This window comes from Pavona decussata, unplaced genomic scaffold, assembly GCF_977016875.1.
Source record: "Pavona decussata unplaced genomic scaffold, jaPavDecu1.1 SCAFFOLD_234, whole genome shotgun sequence".
NCBI lineage: Eukaryota > Metazoa > Cnidaria > Anthozoa > Scleractinia > Agariciidae > Pavona > Pavona decussata.
Genome location: NW_028145639.1, coordinates 772207 through 788223, shown reverse-complemented (window position 1 = coordinate 788223; position 16017 = coordinate 772207). Strand labels below are relative to the sequence as shown.

Sequence of the window (16017 nt, the reverse complement as noted above, 5' to 3'; positions counted from 1 at the left end):
TTGATTTTTAACCACTGTTTAATTGATAATTTGAGCCAAAATGTTATAACTTCTGTCTTTTTCTTTGCAAAGCTGTTTTTTCTTTGATCGACCCAGTTCTTTGAACAGAGCCGAAGTGTCTGCAAAATTTACATTCGTGTTTGCACGCACGCAACAAAATTGAAAGTTTAAGTCAACCTTACAGTCACCAGGTGCATAAGATGATCCAAATTCGCCCCTAAGCGCGGTTGTTTTACTGTTGTAAGACTAGTAATAATCAATGATTAGGGAGTGTGTTCGATGATCTCGATTCTAAGCTCTCTCTCTCTCCTTTGGTAATGATGTCATCCACCCCTACAAAATCTGCAGGGGATGCCAGAGACGCTTCCTAAGATCCATTCATTCATGGCAATCAACGTTGGCTGTCCCATGCAATCTCGACTTCCATCTGTGTTAGGAGTGCGTTCTTTCTACGTCGAACGCAAATACTCGTTTCACCCTAAATGGACAGTCAACCTTACAGGTGCATAAAGTGACCTCTTTCTGAGCACCCTGCTCCAATACTGATCCACTTTCGCCCCTAAACAGTGGTAGCTTTACCCTATAACGTACCTTTGTTGGGCCCCTAAGGGCAGTCAATCCTATATGCATATCGTCTATATAAATGGCGATCTCTCTCTGAGCACCCTGCTCCAATAGTGATACACGTTCGCCCCATAAGGGGCGGTATATTTCCCTCTTATGAACCCTTGTGTCGTCCTTAAGGGTGGTCAACCTTGTACTAGGTGCATATCGTCCATATAAATGGCGACCTCTCTCTGAGCACCCTGACACCAATGGTGATCCACTCTCGCTGGCTGATCCACAGTTCTTGAGCGGAGTCCAGAATACTGAGTACAGCACCACCTTTCCAACAAATCGTCCGAGGATCCATCTCCTGTCATGGGGAAAAGAAGACATTTTTTTAATTTCCAAAGAATGAAAAGAATGAATTGACGCACTCACGACACTAAAAAACAAACAAAAAAAACCTACATGCGTTAAAAATTAACACATACATGTAACAAATTACATGCAATTTTAAAAAAGTTTATGACAAATTCCTGTATATCCTGTTGAAGCTAGAGATTACAAGCCATGCAGTCTCCAGCTTTAACAGGACATACACACCGGACATAGACACCGGGTTTCTCTGTATGTTTTTGCTTCGAAAAGTGTCAGAAAACTGTGGAAACAGAGTTTTTTTTTTTTCGCACAACCTTAACAAAAGTTAAGGGTAGCCCTATAACGGACTGGCATCCCATGCCAGGGGGGATACTTGTAATACTTCTTCTCACTTCATGCTGGGAATCCTGTGATGGATTAGCATCCCATCTGGGAGGGACTAGCAATACTCCCAATCACTTCATGCTGGGTATCCTGTGATGGACTAGCATCCCATCTGGGAGGGACTAGCAATACTCCCAATCACTTCATGCTGGGTATCCTGTGATGGATTAGCATCCCATCTGGGAGGGACTGGCAATACTCCCAATCACTTCATGCTGGGTATCCTGTGATAGACTAGCATCCCATCTGGGAGGGACTGGCAATACTCTCAATCACTTCATGCTGGGTATCCTGTGATAGACTAGCATCCCATCTGGGAGGGACTGGCAATACTCTCAATCACTTCATGCTGGGTATCCTGTGATGGATTAGCATCCCATCTGGGAGGGACTAGCAATACTCCCAATCACTTCATGCTGGGTATCCTGTGATGGATTAGCATCCCATCTGGAAGGGACTGGTAGTACTCCCAATCACTTCATGCTGGGAATCCTGTGATGGATTAGCATCCCATCTGGGAGGGACTGGCAATACTCCCAAATCACTTCATGCTAGGTATCCAGTGATAGACTAGCATCCCATCTGCGAGGGACTGGCAATATTCCCAATCACTTCATGCTGGGTATCCTGTGATAGACTAGCATTCCATCTAGGAGGGACTGGCAATACTCCCAATCACTTCATGCTGGGTATCCTGTGATAGACTAGCGTTCCATCTGGGAGGGACTGGCAATATTCCCAATCACTTTATGCTGGGTATCCTGTGATAGACTAGCATCCCATCTGGGAGGGACTGGCAATATTCCCAATCACTTTATGCTGGGTATCCTGTGATAGACTAGCATCCCATCTGGGAGGGACTGGCAATATTCCCAATCACTTCATGCTGGGTATCCTGTGATAGACTAGCATTCCATCTGGGAGGGACTGGCAATACTCCCAATCACTTTATGCTGGGTATCCTGTGATAGACTAGCATCCCATCTGGGAGGGACTGGCAATATTCCCAATCACTTTATGCTGGGTATCCTGTGATAGACTAGCATCCCATCTGGGAGGGACTGGCAATATTCCCAATCACTTCATGCTGGGTATCCTGTGATAGACTAGCATCACATCTAGGAGAAGCTGGCAATACTCCCAATGACTTCATGGTGGGTATCCTGTGATGGCCTAGCATCCCATCTGGAAGGGACTGGCAATACTCCCAATCACTTCATGCTGGGTATCCTGTGATGGACTAGCATCCCATCTGGGAGGGACTGGCAATACTATCAATCACTTCATGCTGGGTATCCTGTGATGGATCAACATCCCATCTGGGAGGGACTGGCAATACTCCCAATCACTTCATGCTGGGTATCCTGTGATGGATTAGCATCCTATCTGGAAGGGACTGGTAGTACTCCCAATCACTTCATGCTGGGTATCCTGTGATGGACTAGCATCCCATCTGGGAGGGACTGGCAATACTCCCAATCACTTCATGCTGGGAATCCTGTGATGGATTAGCATTCCATCTGGGAGGGACTAGCAATACTCCCAATCACTTCATGCTGGGAATCCTGTGATGGACTAGCATCCCATCTGGAAGGGACTAGCAATACTCCCAATCACTTCATGCTGGGAATCCTGTGCTAAACCAGTACTACTAGATGCTTATGTCAAGTCAACTAGAGTTCAGCAATTGCTTCTTTAGCCTCCCACGTAGGCGTTTTTAGCGGAATCGTATTACCTCCTTAAAACGACCACGTGTGAGGCTATGGCTTCGTTGGGCCAAGAATGTGGCCCAGGTTCGATTCTCAGACTCGGCGTCATATGCGGGTTGGGTTTGTTGTTGGTTCTTGTCCTTGCTTCGAGAGGTTTTTCTCCGAGTTCTACGGTTTTCCGCTCTCCTATAAAACCAACAATTCTGAATTCCACTTCGATTTGGATAGTGTCCCCAATTAGTGCTCTGCGCTAAATACAGGCTAACTGAAGAAGCCCAATTAATTTTTGTTCCTGTAACGCTACATGGGATTTGCGCTATACAAATTTTAATTATTATTATTATTATTATTATTATTATTATTATTATTATTATTACTTTATATTGAACTAAGTTGCAAATAATTCATTAAAACACGCACCTTGGGCCTAGCGATCACTTCAACCTGATCGACAAGCTTGCGGTGAGATGCCGGCAGCTTGGCCTGTAAGCGCGATTGTAACGTGGCGGCTGCACCGTTGAACATGAAACCACCTCCAATCAACAAAACAGAGCTGTACATTTTACGTTTGGTTTCCTCAGTCACTACAAAAAATAAGATCACGGTGAATGATATCAAGGTAAAGGATTTCATTTATTCTAATGACCTCATTAAATACATGTTACAGTGTAAATTTTACAATTATCTTGCGAAATCGCGCGGAATATCGCCTGATTCTTAGCCGACGAGGCCATAGGCCGAGTTGACTAAATTCAAGGGATATTCCGCAAGATTGAGCAAGATAATTGATTTATTATTCAACAATTTGATAAAAAAGCGCAGTTTATAGCAGAAAAGCTGGAGACGATTTTTATCATCCTGTGCGAAATGCAGTTTGGCTATAACCCATGGTCTGACTGCATGAAAGCGTCATGGAGGTGCGCATGCGTGCTCAATTTTCGAGTACTAATACTTGGCCTTGAAGTCCTAGCACTTCTTGTGGCAAGACATTATGACTACATTTCTCCTGAAAGCGACTTCACCTTAACTTCAGCAAACTATCTGCAGCTTTGTAACACAAGAACAAATCAAGCTGCCATATTGGGACTGAAGACCATTTCATCAGCACTCCCGCCAAAGAAATTCAAACGAAAATTCCTACATTCAGCGATGAAATACACTACAAATGGAGTTTTAACTTTCAATGCTCTCATTCTGGAGCTTCAACTTTTCCAGGCTTGGGATGTTAACCCAAATTCAGGCCCAACTATTTTTGACAACAACAACAAGGAGGACAAGACAAACAAACTGAGCCTGACCCTCAGCCCCAGGCATTACTCATTTAACTCCCGACGATCATATCTTTGAACTAGCTAATCTACTTACGACAACAGTTGATACTATGCAGAATAGCTTGATCTAGACCCAGGCTCTTATCAGAAACAAGCTTCATCTGTTTGGCCCCAGTCTTCATGGCGGCCGTCATATCCTGATCGGGGTCTGGGACAGACTCAGCATTTGGTCCAGACTTGGAACTTGCAGACTTGCTGGACTGATCCTGGGTTCTCTGTGACTGGGGATTATGAGGCACAGGACAGTAATTAAACAAAGCATACTAGTACCAACGTAACTGGAAGCACTGCTTTACCTCCTGTTTGAGGACTCTCGGAGTGAAGTACTTTCCTGTGGTGCTGTTTATTATGCTGTACAGGATGGTTCTACCTTTTGAGTCTGTGGATGAAATCCTAAAGCGTGATCATTCAAATGAAAGCTACTGGGCATTCACAGCAGTACTTTCCTGTGGTTATGTTTGTTATGCTGCACAAGGCTGTTCTAACTTTGAACGCTGTGGATGGTATTCAAATGAAAGCTATTAAGTAGCACTTCACTGTAATGATGTTCATTAAGTCGGCTGTACAAGGTTTTTCTAGCTCTGAAGCCTGTAAATGAAATCCTTAATTCTGTCAGAGAGGCAGGCATTTACTGAAGCATAAGTGTAAAAGATAATGAACGTTATCTTAGAGTCCAGTGATTGTATTTTTCTGAAATTTTGCCACAAGGTCAACAAGACAGAAATTGACTCTAAGTGCACAGCAAGGTGTGAATGCATTCTAACCTCAAGGAGATATTTGTCATCATACAGATCTTCTGGGTCATCATACTGATGTTCTTTTGTGTACACCAACTTTTCACCCACAATACCAAACAGTTGAGGGAAGAACATTCCCTGGTGATAAAGACACAGAATCCTGTTTGAGTCTAAGCACCTTTGAGTATTTAAAAATAAGTCAAACATTGAATTGCTATCCCTTTCTGACCTTATTATAACTTTCCTACATTTTTCTCTTCAAATATGGCATTCAAATTCAAATCCACTAAATTGCACCACAGAAGAATGTCATATTTACCATAGGTGCCTCAATTGCTTCATCTCCAATCTTCAACTGATATGACCGTGGAGTTTCAAAAGGACGATGAACTTGAAACTCATGAACTTGGCCACCAACAATGTCCTGGCTCAACAAAAATTACAATGTCAGCTTTTAACAATTTCACCAGTTTGTGGCTAAAATCAGGAGCCTGGCTGAGGTTTCAATAGCAGGAATCCACTTCATTCTGTTGTCTTTCATATGCACTCTGAGTGTAAATGCTCCTACTGCCAACTAGTCTAGAATGAGGATATTGGGTGCTTACGCAGTAATGGGGTTAATTAATCAAAGGGCTTCATGCGGGAAGTGACAAAGCATATGCAATTTTGACCTTAAACCCTGAAACAAATCAGTTCTATGTTGGCATACACACTGGGAATCATGCAAAAAGCCTAGTTCTGTATTAAGTTTATGACCTAAAGGATTAATAAAATCCAGTAATATACATATAATATAAATGTGAAATGATTCTATTACCTGACTGAGATGACAGAATGTTTCTTTTAATTCATGCAGGAGCAAAACATCAAGCCTGTTGCAGGCATCACACTCCTTGTAGGGAAAACCAACCTTCATAAGAGAACAGTGGCTGATGTAAAATGAGTCAGTTATTGTGCACTACCTATTCAGATGCTAAAGGATCACATCAGTTTCTCTTAATTCGAATGTATTCTTAAACAAAGACCCATACCCACACCAAGGGAAGTAAATTTGACATTCCAGGGTGAAGGAAGGGAGGGGGAGGGATGAGGGGAAAGGGTGAGGGGGTGAGGGGGGTGGGTCAATTAAAAGAAAAAATACAGGAAATCAGAAAGCTAAACTGGAATTCCCAAAGGAGTAGGAGAGTTCAAATAAAAAAAACCCTCTGTGGAATCAGTATGGATATTTTTTAGAACAATGCAGTATTGACATGTTTTCATGTTAAGGGCCCATTAAAGTATCTTTTGATGCCATTGCTAGGGAAAAATCAATTTGCTATAACTCTGCACGTGTATGTTTCAATTGGACCAAATTTGGGCAATACCCATAAGGGGCAAATATGGTCCAGTTCATGACGTCATCGGACCACGCCCAATGTCATGTGACCAGAAACAGAAAAATGCATTTTAACTAAACGGCTTAAACATTTTTACCGCATTTTCTGTACAATAACAATTCAAAAGCTGTTTTTAAGAAATTTAAGCATGCGTTTTGGTTTACAATGAAAATTAAAAAAATGAGAATGGAAATTGTGCTTCTTTGACCACTCTTTTGCGCATTTTTTTTTTGTTTTTCATTTTGTCGCAAAACCCATGCTTGAATTCCGAGGAAATATGATGTTCTTTCAAATTGTTTTAAAATCCAGCAACTGCAATTATCTCTCGAGAAGAAAAGTTCTTTATTCGCGGCACCGGAAGTGGTGAGCTAATTTTCAGCGGCCTGGTGCCTAAGCATTGTTGGCCAGGCTGCTCCACCGCTTGTCCCTTACCAGTTAGCACCTTGGCAGCGCTTTGTTTGGTGTGAGTACGCAATAATTTTGCCAGTCTTCGCATCGTGGACGGTAGCTGAGCTGTTATTCAAATAGTGGCCGCGAGTCAGATAAAAGCCATCGAACCGGATGTGCAATGATGACTTATCTCCACGTCGAACTGCTTCAGTTCTTGCTTCTTGCACGCTCCAGTCCGCGATCCTTTTTACGAACAGTGCAATCCTTCAATAATATGGATCCACTGGGTGGAAATGATGTGATCCAGACCGAGAGTCCCGAGAATTTTGTGGTAATCTTTGAAATATTGCCCATTGATAAGGAATGAAAGAGCAACGAGATTACGTATTGCAGATCTTGGACGAGTTGTGGCTTTAATGACAGGAATGCTACTCTTCAAGTTGACTTTTTTCCCACATCGACTACACTCGAACTCGAACTCTTCAACTGTGTTTTGTTTTACCGAGCAAAATTCGAATTCAGTTTCTTTTTCACAGTCATGGTGCTGTAGATTACTTAAATTACTGTTAACTACGTTCTCAAGCGTGGTTGACGTTGTAAGGAGAAGTTGTCCATCACAAGTTTCGAGCTCACCATTATCAGTCAGGTTTTCTATTGAGTGGTTAGCATTTTTGATGTAAGAATGAAATTCTTGAGCTAGAGCTGCTTTCAAGGATAATTTACAAGCCTCCTTGCTCACCGTCTGCTGCTCCATGCTGTCTTGGAAGAGTGGTTACAATTTAGTGGCCTTGATAGCTTCGTTTATTTGTGTTATATCTAAACAGTAGAGTTTCTCAGGTTCGGAAGGGCAGTTCAAGGACTCATCAGGTTTACATGGTCGCACAGTTTTATCGCAAGAGACGTCAGGGAGTTTAGGAGCGGTCAAAAAGGCCGCGGACACAGAGTTTTCTTTGAAGTTTGCAGGTGATGATAGCGCAATACTAATTTCAGTTTGTGTCTCTGCATCTTTGAGATTTCGATTCCCAACCTGACTTTGGAAATCTTGTACTGTCACCTTTTCGAGATTGCCCCATCGACATGCAGCCATCGCTGCGGCTTTCTGTCTACGTCAGTGCGTGGATGACATTTTCAAGCAAAACACTCAAGTTTCAAAAATAAAGGCACGACTCACATGTTGTAACCGTAAAGCAGAAAATTAATCAATAAAAATATAAACGAAAAGTTTTTCTTGTGTTTGTTCCAACGAAGTAAATGCGGGCCGGGCCGGCGCCGAAAAAAGCGCCTGAAAAAATTCTGGCTGACCGGAAGTGAAATTGCACTTGGGTAGCAACCGTGTAGCTTAGCAACGAGATACTTTAATGGGCCCTTAAAATTTTAACATAAGTGGGAGGAGGCCTTATTTTCTCTGCCTGACATTACAATCATTTGCAGCAAGGTAACTGGCTCCCTACAGAGGAATATAATGCAATAAATTGCCTAATTTGGAAACAGCACATGTTAAAAGATAAATTAAAAATCCCACTTTCCTTTTCTTGCTCTTCTCTTTATTTTCCTAAACAAAGGTGGTATGCTATCCTAAGCCAATCTATTATTCCTCCCTTCAACCTACTTGTACATGTATGCACATGAACTCAATTAACAAACTCATATACAACTTGATTTGGCACCATGGATTATGGATAGACCATACCAGCTGGCCAGCAAACTCAATATTTTCTGTCCTCTGCCAAGATTTCACTTACTAAGATAACAAGTTCAAGGTCGCTGGCTAAGTTATACACAGAGCTCTCAGATTCAGCCCAAACTAACAATAAAAAGCTACACTATTTCTAGCAGTTTTGATCAGTCTGTTTATTAACATACCCTTCTCAACAGCCAATAGAATGCCCTTGTTATGTCTCGGCCTCCATACTGAAGCCACAACCTGATAATAAAGTAAATTACAATAATATTATAAAATCATGATAAATGTATTTTTCAGTAAGTTACACAGGCATACTTGAGATGAGAAAATCCGAGTTCAGTCTCCCAACAGGAGTTGAACCTAAGACCTTCCGATTACTAGTTCAAAACGGAGACAAAAATCTTTTGGAATAAACTTTATTGATTAGTTATTAACTCAAATCAAGGTTAACATTAACCCAGGAATAGTTTCAAATCGGACTTTTGAACAACAGAGCCATGGACTATTGCCTACTAATTTATATATTTGTCAATTGTGCATAAAAATATGAATAATGTAAACTGATTTTGTCACTGACTAAACACAGTCAATTCTCCCATTACAGACTTTATTAAAAACTGGATCATTGTATAATGCAATTCAAGGGATTTGATTGGCTGAGCGGCCATGGTATATGAGCAATTATACCATAGCCAAGAAATGGCGGCCATTAAATTGTCTGCTGGTTCTTCTCTCACAGCGAAATCAGTTAGATCTAGCAATATTTCTTGATTGTTTTTAATAAAACAATTATTCCACTTGCGCTTGTTGGATATGGGATGATTATAGCCAACTCGGCGCTACGCGCCTCGTTGGCTATCTATCATCTCATATCCAACGCGCGCTCGTGGAATAATTGTTAAATACACATTTACCTTGAACTAGGAATGACAAGGCCATCTTCAACACAGCAGATGCTTGTCTTCTCATCTCCAACATCAACAACACAAGCAGCACTTAAACCACAACCAAACACAGAAGACACTGACTCCTATAAATTAAGTAAAGGATTAAATTGCTCTCTGGAGAACAATAATTTTTGTACCAACAGTATATGGGCATTTTAGGTAATAGTAGAATAATAGTCGGTGGTGCATTATGGAAAAGGGGGTTAGTTTCTATAGAAACTGTGGTGCTGTGTTGGTGGGGGAGTAGAAACAAATGTTTGGTTTATCAACAGAGTTGTCACTGTTTATAAAACCAAACATTTGTCATAGTCATACATATGATTGTCAAAACTAACATTTCAGAACTGACATCTGCTTAAATGCGGACATTTTTTTGTTTGCAGAAATATCTTAGGATGTGTAAACCTTTAGAAAATGTTAACATACACACTGTAAATTTGGGTATTGCAGCAAAATTTTTATAAAGATATATTGTACATTGTAAATATTATAGCAAACTTGACATCAGTTTCCCTCAAAATAGGCATGCACAGAGCTGTTCTGGAAAACATCTTATCTTAGTAGCAACATCGTGGCTACAAAAAACAATCAGTTACAATGAGGGAAAATGCCTTATCCCTACACATGTTTGTGCAGCTACTTGCACACAATGGAACTGAACTGTAATTAGTTCATTTTTTTCTAACCTGGTGAATGATGACAGAAGAGAATCCCAGTTTGCAAAGTAAGATATTCATGACCTCTTTAATGTGATTCTTTTCAAAGGAGTCAGGAACCACTAGGAGAGCTCTGTAATACTATGACAACAAAACAACAAAATTTAATAACTACAACTATAAAGATTTTCAGTATACTGTTTGCTTGGTTTGCATGTATGAAGAAATGTGAGTCATATTAGTATTTTACTGAACAATGAACAATAGACACTCGTTAAAATGTAATTGACAATGTCAGATAATTTCAGGGAGAAAATGAGACTACACAAGTCTAAAGGAAAAGTGAAAAGACACCAAATTGCACAAAACAGTTTGTGTGTTGTGCATGTGATTTTTTTTTTAATGTGAGTACTGGTATTTTTATTATCCAGTAGCTGTAAATGAAAAAGCATAGCAGCAGTAATACCTACCCCAAGATCACGAAGTGGGATGGTAAGGTGTGTCTGGATAGCATAAGCCCATATTGTCTCCAGATCAGCACAGACGGCAGTGAGTGAACCCCCTGGTCCACCGTGTAGATTCAGACGTCCTCCTTTCATTGGCCAGTGAAGTGTGTATGGTTCATCTGAGTGTATGTACAGAGCCTACATGAGTAAAATGTATTAGTACAAGTATCAGTATTAGTAACACAAATATGCACAATGATTTTAAGACTATCAATAAACAACGATTAGGCAGTGCATTCATCATCTTGATCAAGGCTTTCTCCTTTACTAAGTTGGTGATGATGTCATCTGCCCCTGCAAAATCTGCAGGGAATGCCAGATATGCATCCCAACATCTATTCGTTTGTTGATTGTCCCACACAATATTAACTCCAATCTGTATTAGGAATGTGTTCTTTCTACATCAAACACAATGAGCAATGCTATAGTTTGACTGGAGTGAATTTTCATGCTGATTTTTAATCATTATTTCTTGCCATTTAACAAATACAACTTTGACTTTTTAAAAAAATAAAGTTTCTCTACAAAAGTTACAAATTCCCCAAGTGCTGCTCAATATTCTATGGTTAGATAAACAGTCTGTGGCAAGAAAAAGTAACCTTAAAGTTTACAATTCAAAATAGCTCATTAGATGTTATTGAAAATCCTCCAGTATATGGGGATAAATTAGCATAGCATCTATAAACCGTTTAAGATTACTGCCATGTTTCGCGAGTGCCTTCAGGGAAATCTAGCATACGCGCACTGCTTTCGATAAAACCACGGAAAACTATATATCACTGTAAAGCTGATAAATTGAAGTTTCCGAAAATATCAATGTTTTTTTTATTTTGTTGGATACATAAGCGCTCAGAGGCCTGCAAACTCAATACTAGCGACGTGTACTTAACTGAATTACCCACTCTCACGTAAAGGTGCACAACCAAACAGACTACACAATATCAATCAGGAGATAATAGGCTAACAAAGTGTGTCAGGCTTTTTCTTTATTCCTATTGGTTTGTGAGAAAACCCATCCTAAAGATGGACAATGAAAAATTTTTGTAGTCCCGTCAGATGTTAACACATCACGGGAAAAATATTTTGAATTTCGTAAAAGCCTGACACACTTTGGTGCATTAATATCTGATGACTATTTTGGCCAAATTTCGTTGAAATCTGGCAAATCTACATACCCTATTAATTCATTTGAAGATGGGGAATTCGCGCAAAAACAAAAGCCGTGTTTTCGGCCTTGAAACATTTCCTGAGTTTTCGCACCTCATTAAAATACTTGTCAACGCTCTCACGCCGCCGGCCAACCAAACAAAAAAAGAAGCATTCCCTGGAGAGTTCTGTAAGCATTTAGTGTTACTGTAATATTGTAAAGCGATTTCTTTATGGGAAAAGTTAAGTCTGGCGCGAGAAAGCCACTGGCGAAACCAAAACAAAGAAGAAAACGGCAGATAGACGCAGAACATGAAACTGGCAGCCCCAGCGGAGTTGACACGAGACACGCACTTCTCACCGCTATCAGTACACGAGGCTGCACGCTGAGGTTCGCTGCTTATTTTCAGCCGGTCAACAACGGCAAAAGTGGCTGGATTGTCGCCGGCATCTTCGATGTTCGACTCTCCACTATCCAATTTCTCGTCCTCGAATTTCTCTGCTGCCGAGGCAGTTATAGAAAATCTGACTGGTTGTATCAAGAACCCTTGTCGCTCTCCGCCAGCTGAAGTTTTTTGGCTTCTTCAAATGATTTTTCGACCTTCTTTGGGCCTGGTTTTTTCTTAACTGTCACCCAAGGCGACTTTTCTAGTTTCGCTAAATTCTTCATAACAACCTTTTACGCAATGCTTGAATCCAAAATGGAATGCTGTTTCACAGTAAAATTTTACATACAATGCCGTGACCATGCGATGAACACAAAAATATGCAAATTTGCCGGTAATTTGAGATCGCGGGTAAATTTTGCTGCGTAATATCTCAACACAGTCCCGCATAAATTGGATTATGACACCTTCACGCGCTCACCGCTTTTCCCACAAAACTTTGTTTTTCAGATAGCTTAGTTCTTTTTAAGATTTCTAACGGCTGTTTTCACGAAACTTTGCATCCCTTTCTTGTTTCAACAATTATCTAAAAAAATTTATTTGAGAAAAATTCGACCTTCCTTCCCTATAAGTAACCTTAAAAGTTACTAACCCCGAGACAGTTGTCTTTCAAATATATATACATAGTAGCACGTAAAGAAAACACTGGTATTGCTAAAACTTACAGGTTCCCCAACAATGATGGGGGCTTCTGTACTGGTGTCTGTCCACTTAATGGATGACTCATCATCAACATGGAGTTCAGCTTCTACTTTAGCATTGAAAGCTGCCACCTGTTAAGTTAAACAAATGATTCTATACAACAATACCTCAAGAGTATTACAGACAATCTCCACAAATGAACACCTTTCATCAATGGGCTTTTTCCAGACCATACACAGTCATCAGTCCAACCTTTTTTCAAGCAGACACCTGAATGTAAAGGTGTTTCCATACAGAGCATTTCTCTGTATTCAATAAATGAATATTTATTATACGTAATGTTCATTATAATATTTACATACATAATATCTATTATACCACAAGAACATTTTCTTCAATTTGGGGGTAGAATGTTTAATAATTTCAAAGTAGCTTTTCAGCTTATACTTTTACTCCCGAGATATCAAGAGTGGTCGCATTCAAACTCAGAAATATCAAAAAAATACTTCTTGCTAGAAAATACTTATATTACAGAGAGTACATGTAAATCAACTATTTCTTGTTCCGGCTTCACACATATTCCTTGCTTTCTGGTAACATGAGTTTGGTTTGCCTGTGTATTAACAAGATACAATGTAAAACAGTAGGACCCCGCTAACTTGAACCCCCTGCTAACTATTTACAGTTGTGTGAGGCCCTATTCTTTTAGTTATTTACAATCAGCTAACTTGAACTCGTTCCTAACTCAAACTAATTTTTCTTTCCCTTGGCTCAAATTAGCCACGTAACTCTACCTCTATTTAAAAAGACTAGTTTGGTAAACCTTAAAATGTCAGAACATAGCTGACTGACATGTTGAAATCTTTGATATTTATTATAATGTGATGTATGTATAAAGATCATCAGTGCTCAGCCAGCCTTCTGCCATCAATATAATCTTAAAATTATGACTAAAATTCCAAACCATTGGGTTATCCCAGAAAAAATCCACACCCCCCCGACGGAAGGGGTCGTTTTTTAACCCCCCTCTCATCTGGATTTCCTGAATTACAAGACCCCCCCTCCTGTCTGGATTTCCAAAACAAAAGACCCCCCCTCCTGCCTGGATTTCCGGAAAAAAAATATTAGGCTTCAATTTAATTAATTTTTAATATAAAATACGCACAATCACGTCTAGAAGATGTTCTTTTTCAATTTCTAAAGCTTATGCTAATATTAAAAACTCTATCGCGTGGAACTAAAAAAAGAAAGGAGCAACAATGCGAGAAAGCGAACGAGTTCATCCTTTGTGCCCAATGGACAACACCCATGGAATCTTAAAACGGCACGCAGAAAACGCACTGGCTGCTTGTTCAACTGTGCTACGGACGATGGGACTTCAGAGAGGTTACCACTGTATATGTTGCAGGAACCCGTCCAAGAACTTTCTCCTTCTGTTGCTTTTGCAATAACTTATGTTTCCAAAAGTTTTTTCGAGGTACAGATGGCTACAAGTTCCTCTCGAGTATTTTCGACGAAGAGGGAATGTTTGGACCAAAATTCTTTGGAATTATCTTCTTCAGCTAATAGCTCTGCATCCTTGCTTGCACAAGTAAAAAATTCTTCCGCTTGACGCACGCTAAGAATGCAATGGCGGACGTGAAATTACACAACGGTGGCGCGCTGGGTCTGGTACGAGTAGAAATGTGTCAGGGGTTTCAAACTCTTCGTTGCAACAATGTTGCGATGGCTCGTTCTTATTCTCTTGTTGTTCGCGTTTTCTGCTATAAAAGGACCTGCGAAGGAACTTAGATTATCATTTATTTTAGGTGAGAAATATGTGAACAAAATATTTCTATTATTTTCAGGGTCTGAGAGCCCTGAAGTGTCACCAAACTAAACGTTCGAATCGCGTGAACTATCAGTGAAAATGACTCGTGCAGAAGACTTTCTTAAGTTCAACCCCCCCTCCCGCCTGGATTTCCAGAGTCTTTGACCCCCCCTCCGGTGAGAATTTCCAGAATCCCATTCGTCGGGGAGGTGTAGATTTTTTCTGGAATAACCCATTCTCATCAAAAGGTTCTTACAAAAAAAACTTATTGCAAAAAGTGACTCATGACTATGAAAGAATGACAGAATCATAATATTTTGATTATTACCAGGGAATAATGAATCCAACACCAACCGGCTGCTAACTTTAATCCACACTAACTCCAGTCTGCAGAGTATGGCAGAACTCAATGAGATCTTGTACTTGCAAAGGCATTTTACTGGTATACACTGTGTGCAGTATGATCTTTGAAGTTACCCATATGAACTGATGTGTGCAGGGTGCTACACTGAGGTATAAAACGTCACCTGCACAAGCTATGCTCTGCAGACTGCCACTAACTCAACCTATTTTTTGTTTCTCTTGGGAGTGCACGTAAGTGGGGTTCTACTGTATGAGTATTAACCTGTGAAACTGTAGTTTGATGTTTTCTTGATCCTGATGAACTCTTCCTTGACCAAATGGCTTGTTCAATCACACTGAGGGCAAGCTCTCGCTGTGTTTCACTGTCAGGATGGTCAATCCCGTCCCTGACCAGCAAGCTTTGATCAGGCAAATCCATGGAGCATTCTGGTGGTTTCCTCCATGCAACGACATGAGGAATGCTCTGAGGTAGGTGATCTGTGGCACGGCCCAGCCACAGGGATGTTGAACCAGGATGAAGAATCACCACAGTGGAGGCCTGTAGAGGCTGATTACAATTTCACCAAAAATTTAGTCGCATAATTTTAGTTTAAAAAAAGCACTGTAAACAGGAAAGTTTAACTGTTCCATGTAAATCAGACTTGGTAAAGGTTAAAGCATTGCTACAGATATGTTGCAGATAGCATTCAGTTTTAGGCCGGTTTCACAGAGATTATATTTTAAAGGGGGGTTTACAAGTTTTTATGGTTTCCATTCATATGTGAAGAGTATAAAAAAGTAAAATCCCAACCTCAACTGACTCAGCAGGGAGAGGACGTTCAACTTTAACTCCACGAGGCATTTCTACGCTCCAATACAACCTCTACACCAGTTTCTATACAAATCTCAAAAGAAGCGTCGACTGGCCGCCATTGCCGCCATTTTGTTTCATACAAAATGAGCCCGCTATATTTTGCACAGTTTTGA

The 16017-nt window shown here is 40.4% G+C and overlaps 1 protein-coding gene across 1 annotated transcript; it reads right to left on the bottom strand.

Moving 5' to 3' along the window:
* Positions 1-16013, bottom strand: LOC146457993 (actin-related protein 8-like). Its single transcript, XM_085091076.1, has 13 exons — positions 15842-16013; positions 15314-15598; positions 12902-13009; positions 10609-10782; positions 10169-10279; positions 9450-9565; positions 8715-8775; positions 5903-5995; positions 5405-5509; positions 5113-5223; positions 4383-4569; positions 3438-3601; positions 1-916 (listed from the first exon to the last, which is right to left on the bottom strand). Exons 1-13 carry the CDS (start codon positions 15890-15892, stop codon positions 761-763), a joined length of 1722 nt encoding a protein of 573 aa, XP_084947202.1. The 5' UTR covers positions 15893-16013; the 3' UTR covers positions 1-760.
* Positions 16014-16017: the final 4 nt, after the last annotated feature.

Excerpts from the sequence above, each read along its gene's own strand:
- LOC146457993 (XM_085091076.1), bottom strand. The coding sequence starts at position 15,892 with ATGCCTCGTGGAGTTAAAGTTGAACGTCCTCTCCCTGCTGAGTCAGTT. Across the intron at positions 10,783-12,901 it reads CCATCATTGTTGGGGAACCT|GCTCTGTACATACACTCAGA; the intron begins GTAAGTTTTAGC and ends TTACTCATGTAG. Across the intron at positions 5,996-8,714 it reads TCTATTGGCTGTTGAGAAGG|GTTGGTTTTCCCTACAAGGA; the intron begins GTATGTTAATAA and ends TCTCTTATGAAG.